We start from the raw sequence: 15,267 nt of genomic DNA, 5'->3' as shown, positions 1-15,267 counted from the left end.
GATGTTGAGATATTTGCCTTTTGCCGCACTAGGAATATGAGACTTTGAACCATCATTTCCAACCTTAAAAAATCCTACTGAGGGACAAATGCTTGAAGTCGAGAGCTTGTTTTTACAGGGGAGTGTGGCCACTTGGGCGTAAGGCCTGGGACAAAATGTTCTTTCTATCGGCTGCGGATGGAGAGAGCTTCTGAGGCATGCAAAACACTGTGCATCTCGTCGAAAATCTTCGAACGACGATGTAGATCCATTTCAAGATAAAATGACATATATTCCAAATTTCAATACAAGTACATTTGGCAGTAATTTAAATTATTTAATGAAATTGATTCGAAACATGACGTTGACTATGATTCTGGGCCGAAGGCAAAAGCAGAAGATCAAACTCGTGCTGAATGCATGAGCGGCATTGCAAGTAGCCTTCACCGTCGGATCCAGGGATGCAATCGCAAATTTGGCAAGAGGCGGGTATAGCAAGCTTGGACACACGTTGGGCAAACAAAGAGCTCAAGATCTTCTCATCGCCGGGGTTTAGGGGCGAAATCAGGGACTGGGCATCGAACACAACTCCTCCACTTTCCAAGGCCAAGGTTGTCAGGACATCATGCTTGGGTACTTGCACCTGTCGCCTTAATTCCGGGTGTTTACGGTTCTGATCCAACGAGGTTGCTGTGAAAAGATCATCCGAGGACAAGCCGAGAATTGGCTCTGACCCATGTTTGCCGCTCCTATATGTAAAAGAGTTGGGTTGGAGTCGATGGAAGACAATGTTCTGTTCTTTCAGCATAGTTAGGGCATCGCCGTAGTTGGGACTCTGAACCAAGTTAGAGGTTGAACCCTCGTGACAGCTGACGTGGATAACCATTTTGATGACACCCGCTCTAAAGGGGAGACGTCCACTGAACTGAAGAGCTTCATACATGTTGGACAAGGAGTCTCCAGATTGAACATTGGTCACGCTGGAAGGAACATCAAAACTTGCATATTTTAAGAAGAAATATTAAGATATAAAAGAACAGTTTTTCTCATTTACGTATAATTAGATAGTCTAATTATTGAAGTTCTCTAAGTTTGATCTAATCTGCATTGACTTGTGTAAGAAGAAGCTTACTGAAAGAACCTCTCTAATCATATGTAACAGTACACGATAACAAGAACGAAAGGGGATTGATTTGATCCCATCTAATGGGACTTGGATTGAGTTTCTGCCATCTTCTGTCATGTAATGGCTGACAATGAAAAGAAGGCTATCGAAATTTGTCAGTAATCTGCCATTCATTTAGAACTATATGTATGTCACTGAATAGTAACTGCGACTTGTGTGCTACTTATCATTCACATCAGAATAGTACTTGACATGGCTAGGCAAGTGCATTCGAACTAGCAATGAATATCTAAGGATTTTTGAATTTGTTTACGCTGTCAAAATAGTGGAGAAAGTCTAAAGACTTTTTTGAAATGCAAATTTTCTTTAGGGCTTAAATCAAAGCACGTTTGGAAGTTGTTGAAGTTGAATAATGTCAAGTAGTCTTTTATGTTTTTTTTTAATCGAAATATTTACCTAATTTGTATCTAAAAAAAGTTCGTGTTAGGATTTTCTGGTCACGCTGAGTCTTACCCTTTGAGAGCGTCCTCTATTTTGCTAGCTCTTGTAAAGATATCTTCTCCCATAGCAGTGTATGGCATAGGATCCTGGTAATGTGGATCATTCCCGCCAAATCCTACGACGCCAAATCGATTCTTTTCGATCCCTTCCTTGGTAAGTGCGTAATCCAGGTAAGTTGGAATGGAGTTTAAAGACATGTTCTTGAAACATGCGTTACTTTCAATCAGGATGACCACATCTGCTGATCGAGGCAGTTGTTTGCCTTCTAAAGTTTGACTGGAGCCCACCACATAGTCCTGGTTTTGGTCATCTGTGCAGGACACACATTCACTTGGCATCCATAATTCGATGGCCTTCAACTTGCAATATTCAATATAGGCAGCTGAAGACCGGCAAACACTGTCGTCGCCTTCTTGGTCTTGTGCACAAAATGATTCGTACTTGGTTGGATCCACTGTTTCGAAACAAGGCATCAGCGCTGATTGTGGAGACGTAAAGAGATGTCGACATTTCGCAGACAAATCCATCCCTGAAGGTTGTTTTTCGGTGGTGTATGGAGTCACTGAGCATGTCCTGGTATTCTGAGAGAGCTGCCAAGATTGGACGAAGCTGATCGGATTCACCAAGATATCTCGATTGGGAGCCATGAAGTCGTTCGAAGGTTCGTTATCATAAATGCCGAACAAACCTCCAGTTTTGCCAAAATACCATCCCGACACGGTCGCGGAGCAGATTTGGCTCACGCTATTGCATTCCAATTTCAAGCCGTCGCCACTCTCAAGCATTAGTCGGTTCTTGTACCTTTGGATGAATGTACTTCCAATAAGTTGAGGCAAGCGCATTTGCCGACCTTTGACCGTCACTTTTAGATTGTTATCGATGGCAATAAGAGTTTTGCCATCCGTGAAGGATAAGTGGGTTCTCTGACCATCGTTGTAATGAACAGAGAGGGAAAACCTGTTATGTAGGAAGTCCGACACCAGCAAGTAAGAGCAATTTGTAGGTCTGAACGAGAAAAAAGTCCCATCAAAGCTTCGGATTTGCCCATTGCCAATGATTTGTGCATGAGCCGAGAATGGTGGAACCACGTTCCTGGTTGTAATGGCAGCGTTGAGAGTGTTGATCGCTTCCAGGATGTCGTGTTGAAATTCCAGCATGTCAAAGGACACATCATTGGCTCGCTCTGGCTTGTGAAGATGCTCAATCACTTGGATAATTTTGGGCGTCTCTTTGAACGATGTCCACTCAAGAGGTGAGGTAAAGGTCGCCCGATAAAGCCTTTGATCTGGTTCATGGGTTTGGACCAATTGGGGTATATCGTTGCCATAAAAGATGACGTTGGTCATCCGGAAGATGAGCCCGGTCCATGCGTCTATCTGAGTAATGGTAACTTTGAAGATTTCTCGGAGAGAGGTCATGTCTGTGAAGAGAGAAGTCGAGTAGGAGAGGAAATTGAAAGACTTTTCTGCCAAACGTCGTGCCATGGGTAATGGCAATTGTTCGACGACTTCAACTAATTCCTTCTCGAGGCCATTCCATAGATTCGACACAGTTGATTTGATCTGTAAATGGATGGCTTTTCCTACCGAAAAACCTCGAGATATGGCGCTGTAAATATAAGAGGGTTCTTTTCTTAGTTGCCCTGACCGAATTCCAAGTTGTGAAGGATTCATGTACCTGGCAGCGTCACCTAGAGCGTTTTCCACATGTTCTGAGAAGTGTATCTCTTCCAGCCAACTCTGATAGTCCCAATAAAATTCTAGAGTACTTTGAAAGAACTCGGCTTGCTTCAAAAACAAGTGGAGCTCTTTAAAGAATTGAAAGGCTTCCTGGCGGATTTGTTGCGAAAACTCATTTGCGAAAACGCAGATCTTCTTCAAGGAACTTTCCGTAAAAGCCAAACGGTTAGTGAACCACCATTGGTTCATCTGTGTCCAGGCCATTTCCAGGTGCGGAAAAACATGCTCGTCCCAAAACGAAATGGGTGCAATCATCCTGATGCACTCGATTCCGGAGTTCATGTTCCTTTCGAAAAGAACGACGCCTACGTCTAAACTGTCGATGACTAGAGTGGTGACTTCGGTGAAAAGAGTTCTGCTAACTGAAAGTAGAGCTCTCAGATATTGCCTCTCAATGGTTATTTGAAAATCTCTGCAATGAAAAAAAAGCAAATTATAGTTCAAGTAAACCTAATTAATATTGCTAGCACATACGCCAGTCGGGAAAGTTCGACAAGAACATGTCGGGATTTTTCCAAGAAGAATTCGAAGTTGTTGATTAGGGACCATTTCTTTTCCACGATTTGTTCCATTGAGGTGCTAAAGACAGAATCGTCGAGGCCCTCAATGAAATCATCTAATAGTCCAATCGTGAAGCCTTGTATGTTCTTCAACACCATCTGAGTGGGTTTAGAAATTGCAACTGGTTGTAAGAGAATTTGTCGAAGGAAGTGTTCAACAGGTTGGATCCAAATGTTCTGGATGTTGGTCAAATCTTCCGAGGAACCGACAACCTCAAAACGCAGGATGTGATCTTGTAAAATTGCCAAGGAGCAACTGCAGTCGTTCTTTGGCTCATGAGACTCAAAAATCGTCATGTTAGCCACCATCAATGAATCGCTTTGAAATCCAAGCTGGAATTTCGTCTCAAGGCTCCCTGATCCACGAGAATTCAGAGGTTGAAATTGTCCCTGAAGCATGGGAGCGTTTGGGTCGAATTTCAACCAGAAAGAGGAGTCCCCGATTTTCAGTCCAGAGATTGTTGAACGCTGCACTTCAACATCGAGAGTGTATCCATCTAGTGGCGTGATGAGATGAGAAACCTGCAATCAAAGAGAGTGGTTGAAGAGAAACAGTAAACTTTTACTTAGCTATCTGACTCGATTGTTTGAAAAATGTTGTGAAATTATGGAGCATGGACCAATTTTGGAACATTATTTCCACCTCGTGAAATTAGGGAGAAGACATGAATTATCCATCTTATTCAACAACAGCTTCAATTGGAGGCCTGAAGTAAGCATATGCTCGTTTCATTTGGTCTTAAGGGATAAGGGAGGAATGTAAAATATTGACGAATTTATTGATTGGCTCGTCCTTGATGGACGTCTATTAGTCCTTTGAAGGGCGCTCCAAAAATAAAAGTCACTAAGAATACAATCAGATGAGTTTGTGGGCCACAAGTCTGAGATTGAGATTGAAAATTGTTGAGTAACCTATTTGAGTTCCTGAGGAGGGTTTCAATCATTTCTATTTGATAAGCATTTGAACCTTTCTCATCCTATAGCCCCCTTACGCTCCACGAACTATGGTTTACGTTCTGCACTTCAGAGGGCGCTTTGTGAGTCAGCCACTACCAAATAAGGGGTCGAGTTGGCCGATTCCTCTTTATTGAATTATAATGCGCGTCTGTTGTTTTTAGCTAATTCTTTCAAAATCTTATGTATAATTAGTGACCTGTGTCACATAATGTTCGAAAAATAAGAAAACGCTTTCATAGCACGTCACGAGTAGTTTATCTAGCAATCTACGGTGAGTCTTCCCGTTTTGTTTGGGTTGTCTGACGTTGCAAATAAGGATCCTTATTAGAGTGAAACCTCTAGTCGTGTTTCACAATTCGCCTCACAACCTCCAACTCCTTCAAAACGACTCTCATGAACGTGGATGGGTGCTCTTGGATCCAACCTTGGACATCCTCGTTTAATTCAAGGTTCTTAGACCATTTTTCATGGACCTTTCGCTCACCTCCCTATGATTTATGGTTATATTCGGAATCCTATGGAGCCTGCAATAGACTTCGTGGAGGCATTGAGCAGGTTAGAAATTCTGGAATTGTTTTGCCCCATTTGAGTCAAAATTTGGTCTTTCTTAATTGTAGGAAAACGCAATCTGCAAAACTGACGTTGATAAACTTTACATAAAAAAGATCAAATTTCCTTGGCCCAAGCCCAAGCAGTTAATGAGCTTAAAATTCCACTTTTTGTTACGCAGGACTGTTCAAAGTGGTAGTAGATTTGAATGGCGGACCTATAAATGGTTCTTAAGTAATGGGACAACATGAGGACTGAGTCAACAGTGAATGATTTACAATAGTCACAATTGACGAGGCTTGATCAACCTACCTGAGCGTCGTACATATCTTGATCAAGCTGAAGATGATACTGTCCCGTTAGAGTTGTTGGGTTGATGTCTCCCGAAAAGTGAAGGCTCTTCTCAATCGAGGAACCAATCTGAAGATGGCTTCCCATTTCAAAGTACAGATGGTTCAACTCCTTTAAGCCTTTGAACAAGTACTAGAGGAGCAGAGTAATAAGTAATGAATGAGTACTCCAATTCTTCAATTTGATGTCAATAAAGTGAAGATCATCAGAATAATTGGTGACAAGGAAGAGCATGTTTAGGCCAGGGACAGATATGGCAGTTCGTGATCTGGACAATACAGATATTTAGGTTTTCCATGTTTCTTCCACGCCATGGCTTGGTTAGTGACTACCCAAAACTAAATAGAGACATCTAAGATCAGTCTTTTGATTCGTCGGTCGATATTTTTTACAATTTTCGAATATCATATATAAGATAAAGTAACATGACATGACCTTGACATTATGAAAGATCAAAAAGATTTTTGATACATATTGCCTTTCAATTCAACTACACAGATCGCAATGAACCAGAAAATAGAAAACTAGCCTAAGTCTTTACTCACCCAAATATCAAATGTTTCCTCTGTCTCAGGACTGGTGATGAGAGCTCTCATTTCGATACCTCGTTTCTCTTGGATCCTCCGAAGACTCAGGGTCCGCGGCTGAACGCCCAACCTCTGAATTGTGAGGACATCTAATTGAACGGCTGAGGTGTGATCCGAATGGAGCGAGAATGTGACGCCTCCTGTCGATGGGAGCGGGTCACTCGTCGAAGTCCAAGCCAGACCAAGGACTTGTCTTGAGGTCTTTTGTTCAGCGCGTCCATTATTTTGCCACTGGACCTTTACCGAGCGGCCGTTCAGATCTCCTACCCGTAGTTCCAGTCCGTCTTGGGGAAGCACGAGTTTTTCCACTGACAAAATGTCCTTTTGGGAGCGACCATTCGTTTCTGACAGGGCCAACTTGAAGGAGGTGGACACATGGTCGCGTGGTACTTTCATTTCAAATGCGATACCTTGAGTGAGGAGATAGCTTTCCGACAACGATGTCTGTCCCCAAAGATGACAAAGTTGGATTGACTTGACTTGTCCATATCCATTCCGATGATAATGATCGAATTTCAAAAAAGTCTCCCCATTTGCTTCCGACCATTGCAATGCAGATCGAGCTTTATCGGAGAGGGCGACTTGGATGTGATTGGAGGGAAGTTGAAACAATTCAAACGTTTGCCCTCCCCATCGCCCCAGAACGGAGTTCCACCGAAATTGGGATGGCTTATAGGACATCATGTTCATTTTGGCAGACAACGGTGTGGCCTGAAAAACACCTTTCACGGTAGAGGAAATGCGACTTGCGTCAGAGAGCATCTTGTGATGATGGCTGATCAAGAATTGGTTGGCGCTTGACCATTGTCCCTGAAGATTGAACGCGAATTCTTTCGATCGAAACAAGGTGTACTCCAAATTAAGGCCCATGTTGGCGAATATCAAGGCCAATCGGCGCCACGTTCCTTCCAATTTGGCGTTGGCAGCGTGAACATGGATTTGTGGAATCCCAAGGGATCGTACCCAAGGGACATTCGTTTGAAAGGCCAGGTCAAAGTCTTGATAGGATTGGTATCTCCGATTAATCCATACACCCAGGGGTTGATCAGTTCCAAAATTCAACTGGAAACGAAATTGTTGGTGCACGTTGGTATTGCTCCAAGCAAAATCCAGACCCTTTCGGAGATTGTTGTCCAAAGAGGAGATCAGTTCAAACTTAAGGCGGGCATCGGAATCACATGAAAGGTCAACAGAGCCATCGACAAATTCTCCATCGATCTGGGCATGGCTAAGGACTGATAACTCTCGGCTTGTGTCCCATTTCTTGGCGTCAAGGAGAAAATCCACCACCATGTCATGAGAAACATCCAAAACATTGAAATAACCAGAAAATAATAGATGCAGGGATTCCCATTCAGCGGAAACTAACTCAAATTTGATTCCCACAATTTGTCCAGCGTGATCCAAATATTCCAACTGAATGGCTCTTGGTGCTTGCTCCGACTCATGAAGTGAATATCCAAAGGTAAGACTTCGCATGTTCCCGTTGACTTCCATTTGAATGGCGCAGTTGCTGAAATCGTCATCCACGGAGAAAGTACCTCTCAGCTTCTGAACCGAATAAATGAATGGGAGAGTCGCTTCGAATGTTCCATGGGTGACGTCAAGATGGAAGAGAATCTCGCTGTTATCGGGCATATCCGGCAAGGATTGGATGAAGATCAATTTCTTGCTCTCAGTCCAATGAAAGCCACCCGACAGACTGACCTTTTGAGGTTGTCCCGTCTCATTGCTCGACTCTTCTATGACCACTGAAGCGTCCCAAGAGTCTAACTTAGCCGTTGTGATCTCTCCGTAGATATTGAGCTTTCGACCATTAGATTGAATCTTGCCATCCCAAATCATGCCTTCATGATGAAACGACAAACTCCCATGGGCTTTGAAGTCGATCAAGTTCGAGATTCGAAGTTTGCTGTCCCCACGCAAGTTGTTTTTGTCAAGATACAGCCGACAATCGTAGGTCCTCCAAAAGAGTAATTCATTTGGAACGATTCCAAAGTCGAAAAGAGCTACGTTCTCAGAATTCCTGACTTTGAGCTTCATGTTCATGGAGTGAAACCAAGTGGACTTGGAAAGAGCGACGGATTGAAATTGGAAGGTCATGCCTCGATCTTGAAGCAGAACGTTGCTTTGAATCGAGCCAAATTCCGAGTCGATTTTCACTTTGTAGTGATTGCCTTTTGGATTGATGATCAAATGAAATTGTGTACTGCCTTTTTGGAGGAAGGGACTTCTCAAATCAAACTTGATGTCGTAAAAGGAATCTTTCATGGTCAGGTCGTAGGATAGCTTGTGGATAGCGTGTCGCGTCTTCATCACCAAGATCCCGGACTTGACATGCTCCCCCAGCTCAAAGTGGAAATCGCCCATATGAGGATCATGAAATACGGCGGAAACTTGGGACATATCTCGTTTGACTCGAATCCCTGTCTTATGATTGGGATTCTTCAAAATCCAAAATTCCATCTCCCCAGGTTTCGACCAATTCAGTCTCATTTGAATGGATTGAACAGGAGCAATATCGGACGAGATCTCGGCTTGGAAAGTTTTGTCCTGGGGAGAACAAACGATATTCCATTGGAGGACATCGGCGTCGCTCTTAGTCACGAACCCCTCCAACGTTCGCCATTGTTTGGCTTCAACGACCAGAGAAATCGGTGGCACGTCATCATGCACATTATCCAAGTTGAATGAGATCGAGAGACTGCCCGAAGAGCAATCTACTTCAAACTCAGAAGTCAGCTGTCGTTTGGCTCCGGTGCGATTACTCAAGGTGACAAAGTTGATTTTCGAGGTCCGCTTCTCTCCCAAGACAATGTAATCAAAATCCGATTCCACGTTCACGCCCAAGCCTTTGAAAGTAACTCCAGCTTTTACCCCTTTTCCGTCCTCATCGCGTTCCAATTGAAGTCTGGCCTGATAGAGCTCTCCTTTCACGCCAATTCGGGTTTCAACTTCAAAATCAGTGGCCGACTCTAGTGACAAAACCATGCCCACATCCACATCTCCGGGGTTAATGTTCAAAGCGGGCAAAACCAACTTGAACTGCAAGTCGAAGTTCTTGGGTGAGAGAACCTTGCCAACCACTTGGGTGTCGAAGATCACTTGGGTCTCCTCATTCACTTTGTCCTGGAGATGGAAGGACGCCTTCAATTCAGTGTCGTTGGGCCCGTTGTGATGCATGCGCAATTGGCCTTTAGCCATGATGATGTCCAGCCTTGGAATGGAAAGCATTGACGAGACACGAATGTCGTCATTGGTGGCGATCTTGATGTTAAATTGGCTCAACAAATCGTCGTCCACTAAGAGGTGAAGATTAGATTCCAAGTTCTTGATGTTTTGAAAGTCTGTGATCCATGTAAATTTGACCTCTTTGGTGACTGATGACGAAAGAGACCACTCCAAAGAGTATTCGCGTTGGATTTTGCCGTAGTTCAGTTCAAATGTGACCGGATTGCCTTCGTGCTCGCCGGTTGCCTTTATGGTGCCCCCATTTTCGTTGATACTCCAAGTTCCTTCCACATTCACGTCGGATATTTCTTGAAGAGTGCTCGAAATGTTGATCTCCACTTTCGAGCCCTCAGACTCTGCTTTGAGTGTCAACGTTTGATCCAACCATTGAGAGTCGAAAACGAACTTTCTTCCGCCTTTGCTCAGATCCATCACAGAGGTCATGGCGGCTTTCTTGCCATCCAATTCCGCCTTCAGAGCTAATCCATAGACCTGTTCGATGCCCATATTAGACTCAAAGTTGGCCATGAGTGTTCGATTGCCTTCCATCAGCAAGTCAAGAACAGTTGTGCCTCGACTTTGATATTCAGCCACTACTTTGAGGCGCTTCAAGGTCGACAAATCGGTAGTTAAATCCAAGGAGAGGATCCCTTCTTGAGTCTTCAAAAGCCTCAGATTGGCCTCTTTGCCATTGAAAGTGATGGTCATTCCACCGCGAATGACATCGGCCTTTGATTCAGTGTTAGCCTTGAAGTCGAGTGTTTGGGCTTGTTGCGGAAACGCAAAGGATCCCGTGAGAGTTGATCCCTGGGTTAGCGAACCCCCTTCAAACACAATGGAGGCCTCCATCCAAGATAAATTGTCCAAGCTGACCTTGACGCCAATCTCCCTTTGGTCCCCGAGTTGGATTGAAATATGGGTCGCCATCTTTTGCTCAGGTGTGTCCAGGCTGATAGAGGCTTGGGTGGTTTTCGTGGTCTCGTCAAATGTGACTGCCGAGTTGAACTGTCTGCTTTTCCTCGAATAATTCAGGTTCATTTTACCTTCCTGTCTGCTCAAATGGAAGTCGATGACTGGGAAGTCGTCATGACCGTTGGCTTTAAAGACCAAATTGTCCAAGTCTTGAATTGATGATTTGGTGGTGGGGATTCGTCCCATGTTCGTTTCGACAAACCACGACCTTTCCGGTATCCTGATCTCGTAGTTTCTCATGCCAGTGCTTTCATTGCTACCACTCGATTTGATCATAATCGGACTGACTGGAATCACATTGGACAGAAGCTTCCACTCTTTGCTATTCCCATTACGCTCGTGGGAATAGACGAGTTTCCTCTTGCCATTGTTGATATCCAATGCCAATTGCTGCACTCGGTTTGGCGTACTGGACTCCATGTCCGTCAGCGAGTATTTGATGCTCACGGGTTCCAAGGTGACATGCTTATTCCATGATTGAAGAGGGTGAAATTCGATTCCAGCCACAACTTTAAGAGGCGAAGCAGATTTCTTCCAAGAGATTGTTATTGGGCTACTCTGTCCAAAGGCATCGTCAGTCACTTGAAACTCAAACACACTCCAATTCTTCAGATCGGCCTTTTGGGAGACCGACCACTTGGAATTCCTCCATAGAATGTCCCACTCAGATTCACAAACTCCCTCATGGGACTCTTCCAAGACGATATTCAGGTCAAAGTTCGATCCCCGCTCCCCTCCACTGTTTTTCCGTAGTCGTCCAGAGCAGCCCCAAGGATTTGGATAAACCAGCTCGAGGCCTTCTTTACGTAAAAAGCCATTTTGATTGAGTTCCCAATTTCGAATGAGTTTCCCTTTGGCCCAAGAAATATCGTTGCTCTCCTTGTACAAGATGTTATGCTCTGGCGTCTGGTACTTGAACACAAAATCATCCGCAAATGAGTCGGTCTGAATTTGAGTCCAGAGCTCTTCCAGCGAAGTCACCCAAGTCGTTTTGTGATGAATGGAGGCAGTGTAGGCATCATGTTCCATTAAGATCTTCAGATCGAGCTCTTTGTTGGTCAAAGACGCATTGATGTGGTGCTTGCCGCGTTGTTTCTGGATGTCATACACGAGGTCGAGATCCAGCTTTTGTTTTCCCATTTCCAGTTTGGTAGTCACGTCGAACGTTTTCGGGCCGGATTGGAAGCTTTTTAAGGCTCCGAATGCCGAAAGGTCCATGAAAGGTAGCTCTTGATTGTTCTTAGGCAAGACCAAACTCAGATCCCCGGTCAAATCTAGAATCGTACCTCGACTACGAACCTCGGTTTTTAGAGATAATTTCTTGGGCATGTTTTGCAAATTCGCCACGGAGAGCGAGAATTGTTGGTTGAAACGGATCGGTTTGACGACCATTAAGATCGACACCGCGGCACTCCTTTCGGTCGATCGGAATCCCACGCCCATCTTGCCGACCTCGTCCCCGTTCAGGGTAGCCAGGCCCTTGAGCTCGTGCTTTTTACCCGCCGACCTCCAACTACCTTTGAGTTCAATCTCGCGAAGAGTGGCAATGTTGGTCTTGACTTTCAAATTAAAAGTGCTTTGCTTGTTGGTCCGCAATTTCACTTGCATCTCGAGATTTTTCCCATCCAACGGAGATTTTCCCTTGTAGGAAATGTCAAAGCCATTGGGAACTCTCTCAATGACTGCTCTCATGTTCAATTCACCATCTCGATCAGTTTGGTACGACCAAAAATTGGCTGAATTGTCGTCACCCGATGCGATCTCGTAAGCAGTGGTCTGTTCATTGAAGCCCAAGAGGCCCACCATATTAGTCTTGGTTATAGAAGTGCCTGCAGAATCGGGTGAATCCTTTTGATTGGTGGACTCGGACCGCCAAGTGACAAACTTATCATTGAACTTGAAATCCAATGTTCTGATTTGCTTTGTCGTTTGTCCTTGATCGGTTTCTGTCATCTGAAAATCCAAATCGAGGATCTTCAGCTTTGGATGACTAGAAGTGGCTTTAAGTTTTAGAGAGGGCAAAGCAATGATAGGGGTTAGGGTAATTTCGAACTCTCCAAACTTGCTTTGGTCAACCGAAGCCAACCTAACCTTTGCAGTGGCCATCATATCAGTGTCCTTGTTGACTTTGCCTTCAAAGGCCACAATGGAGTTCTCATTCACATCCAATTTAAAACCAACTTGGTCATTCCAGTTGAAAGAGCTTTCCAAATTCAGTTCCATAAGCTTTCGGCCAGGGTAATTGGACAAAACACGGAGCTTGAAAAGACCCGGGGGCGTTTCGAGCGTTTCCAGATCAAAGATGGTCTTGTCTTGGGATGATATGTTGAGTGAAAATCCTTTTATAGCGTCGATAGCTCGTAAATCGCTCAATCCCGGAGAAGGTGCCTTGGAGAAGGAGACTTTTTGAATGAGCTCCCCACTTGCCTTGACCTCGACATTAATATCAAATCCGTTGCTCATATCACGGTCGACGTTATTCCAAAGAGCTTCGAGCTGGAGGTTTCCATATTTGCCGGGAAGCAATGGGGTCTTCAGTAAAACCTCCAGGGTTCTCTTGTTCTGGTCGAATCGGATTCCTGCGCCTGCCAAAAGTAGATCTTCGTTTCCCTCCGCTTCAAATTTGAACTCGACCTGCCCTGTATCTCTCTTCACTTTATTGACCACCTTGAACGCTTTCAGGGTTTCCACGGGCGAATGAACATCCACAACCATACCATCATCGTTCACTTCGTAGGCAAATCCGAATTCTTTACGATCTTCATTCAAACCGACTGACACTCCCATAGATCCTTCCCCTGGTCGTGAATGATCGTTTCTTGCTTCGACCTCGTAAAAGTCCTCGCGAACTTGAATCTTGGCTCTTCCATCTAACATGGCTTTGGAGAGATCGATTGACATGCCATAACCATTTTCCGGGGAATCGCTCGAGAGATGAACGTCCAAGCCCAGTCGCTCTTGTCGATTGTAAAGTTCACCTTTCAAGGAACCCAAGAAGGACATTATTTCTATTTCGTGGCGTTTATCTCGCTCCTCACGACGCAAAAGGAATTTAGCCTCTTCCTTGGCCAAGAGGGGACTATTTACATGAAGAAATACTTGGTCGTCATCAAATCCGTAGGAGAGTTGGTGGAAGTGTTCCTTGGTTTTAAAGAACAACACATTCTGAGTCTCTTGGCCATAAATAAGATTGATCTCTCCATGTTTGGGATCGACGATATTGGCCTGAATTTCGTCAATGTCTCTTCGAACTCGGAAATTCAATTTGGAGTCTTCTGCTCGTTTGGCAGACAATTCAAATCGACCCTTGCCGTTGGTGGGCTCTTCCAGAAGAAACGAGGCAGATTTGATGGGAAGAAAGTCACTTTCAAAATTAGCCGACACAATATCTTCAGTCTTTTTGCCGGCTATCGTAAGCGATCCTTGATCAAACATTTGACCGGAAAGTCTCAGTGACTCTTCATGGACGTAGGTATACTCCATCCGAAGGGGATCATCGAATTGGCCGGATTTGCACTTGACATAGAGCTTGGCCTGGCTGTCTCTGGTGGTGGTGTCGTATTTCAAGTTAAATTCGCCTTCTCCCCAATTTAATCCCTCTTCACGCATTGCCAGTTTGGCAGACTTCATGTCTCCTTTCCAATTGAGTTGCCCTTCAACCGAGAGATCAAACTGAAGGTCTGGACCAGTGAAACGGATTCTGGATTCAATTTCCCCGTCCTCCGTTCGTCGATACTTGATTCCATAATTGAAGAGCTTCCCATTGGCGCCAATCTTGGCTGCCACCTCAAAGTCTTCCTTGGCTTGCACCCTGAAAACCACCTCTAGACTGACGTCTCCTTGGTCCAAGCCCAGGGATGGGACTTCCACTTCAAACTTTAGAACCACGTTGTCAAACTCTTCGAATTGCAGTTCTGTGACAATGTTGAAGAGCGTCTCGGAACCGCCACTCGTTGAGTCGGACTTAGAGTATTCAGACATCAACAGAATCTGCATGTTCCTGGGACTAACGAAACCGACGTGAAACTTTGATTTACCATCAAACACTTGAATCGAGGGGCAATTCATGGTCAGCTCGGCGTGAAGGAACTTGTTCAGGACGTAATACTTAATGCCCAGTCGGATGAGGTTCCCTTTGTGGGATGTTAGATCAAGATTGATGTCCACGTTGGCTAGAGACGTTTTCTTTGTATTCAAGGTAAACTTAATCTCATTGGTATCCTCTCTCAAGGACCAGAAGAGTGTCGATTCATCATTGGTGATCTTTTTTACTTCTAGGACAAAGTCATGTGATTTTCGCTCATTGGAACTGGAGGCTTTTAGCCTCAGCCCACTCGATGTTCGCTCCCATCGTCCATTGAGGGTCACATCCTTCATATTCTCGTAGGGTGATGTAACCTTGATCGTCACATCCTTTCCGGACACCCTTGATGTTAGTGAGATCTTCTGGCCCTGCCACTCGGCTTTGAAATCTAGGCTCCTGGCTTCCAGGTTTGCGTCGAAATTCAACGAACCATACTCGTTATCATAACGAATGAGCATGCCCACAGAGTACAACTTCTTCGCTTCCAATTGGGTTCGAACTTCGGCTTTGGTGACTTGTCCTCGTCTTATGAATTNAGTTACATCAAAAGGTTTAATACGAGAGGCTTTAAGGTTGACGTCGGCCTTTCCAATGATCAAAACGCTGTTTTGGGTAATGTCAATCTCTAGCT

General features: G+C 44.5%; 1 protein-coding gene across 1 annotated transcript in view; it reads right to left on the bottom strand.

Moving 5' to 3' along the window:
- Nucleotides 1-250: 250 nt before the first annotated feature.
- LOC131892629 (uncharacterized) overlaps nt 251-15,267 on the bottom strand; it is a 28,119-nt gene continuing 13,102 nt past the window's right edge. Inside the window, exons 13-18 of the mRNA XM_059242452.1 lie at nt 6,308-15,261; nt 5,724-5,894; nt 3,820-4,427; nt 3,284-3,757; nt 1,619-3,214; nt 251-959 (exon numbers count right to left, since the gene is read on the bottom strand). Coding sequence (XP_059098435.1) covers nt 317-959; nt 1,619-3,214; nt 3,284-3,757; nt 3,820-4,427; nt 5,724-5,894; nt 6,308-15,261 — 12,446 coding nt within the window. The 3' untranslated portion in view covers nt 251-316. The remainder of the gene's footprint in view (nt 960-1,618; nt 3,215-3,283; nt 3,758-3,819; nt 4,428-5,723; nt 5,895-6,307; nt 15,262-15,267) is intronic.

The sequence above is a fragment of the Tigriopus californicus genome, chromosome 2 (genome assembly GCF_007210705.1).
Source record: "Tigriopus californicus strain San Diego chromosome 2, Tcal_SD_v2.1, whole genome shotgun sequence".
In the NCBI taxonomy this organism is placed as follows: Eukaryota; Metazoa; Arthropoda; class Copepoda; order Harpacticoida; family Harpacticidae; genus Tigriopus; species Tigriopus californicus.
This window is presented reverse-complemented; position numbering and strand designations above follow the sequence as displayed.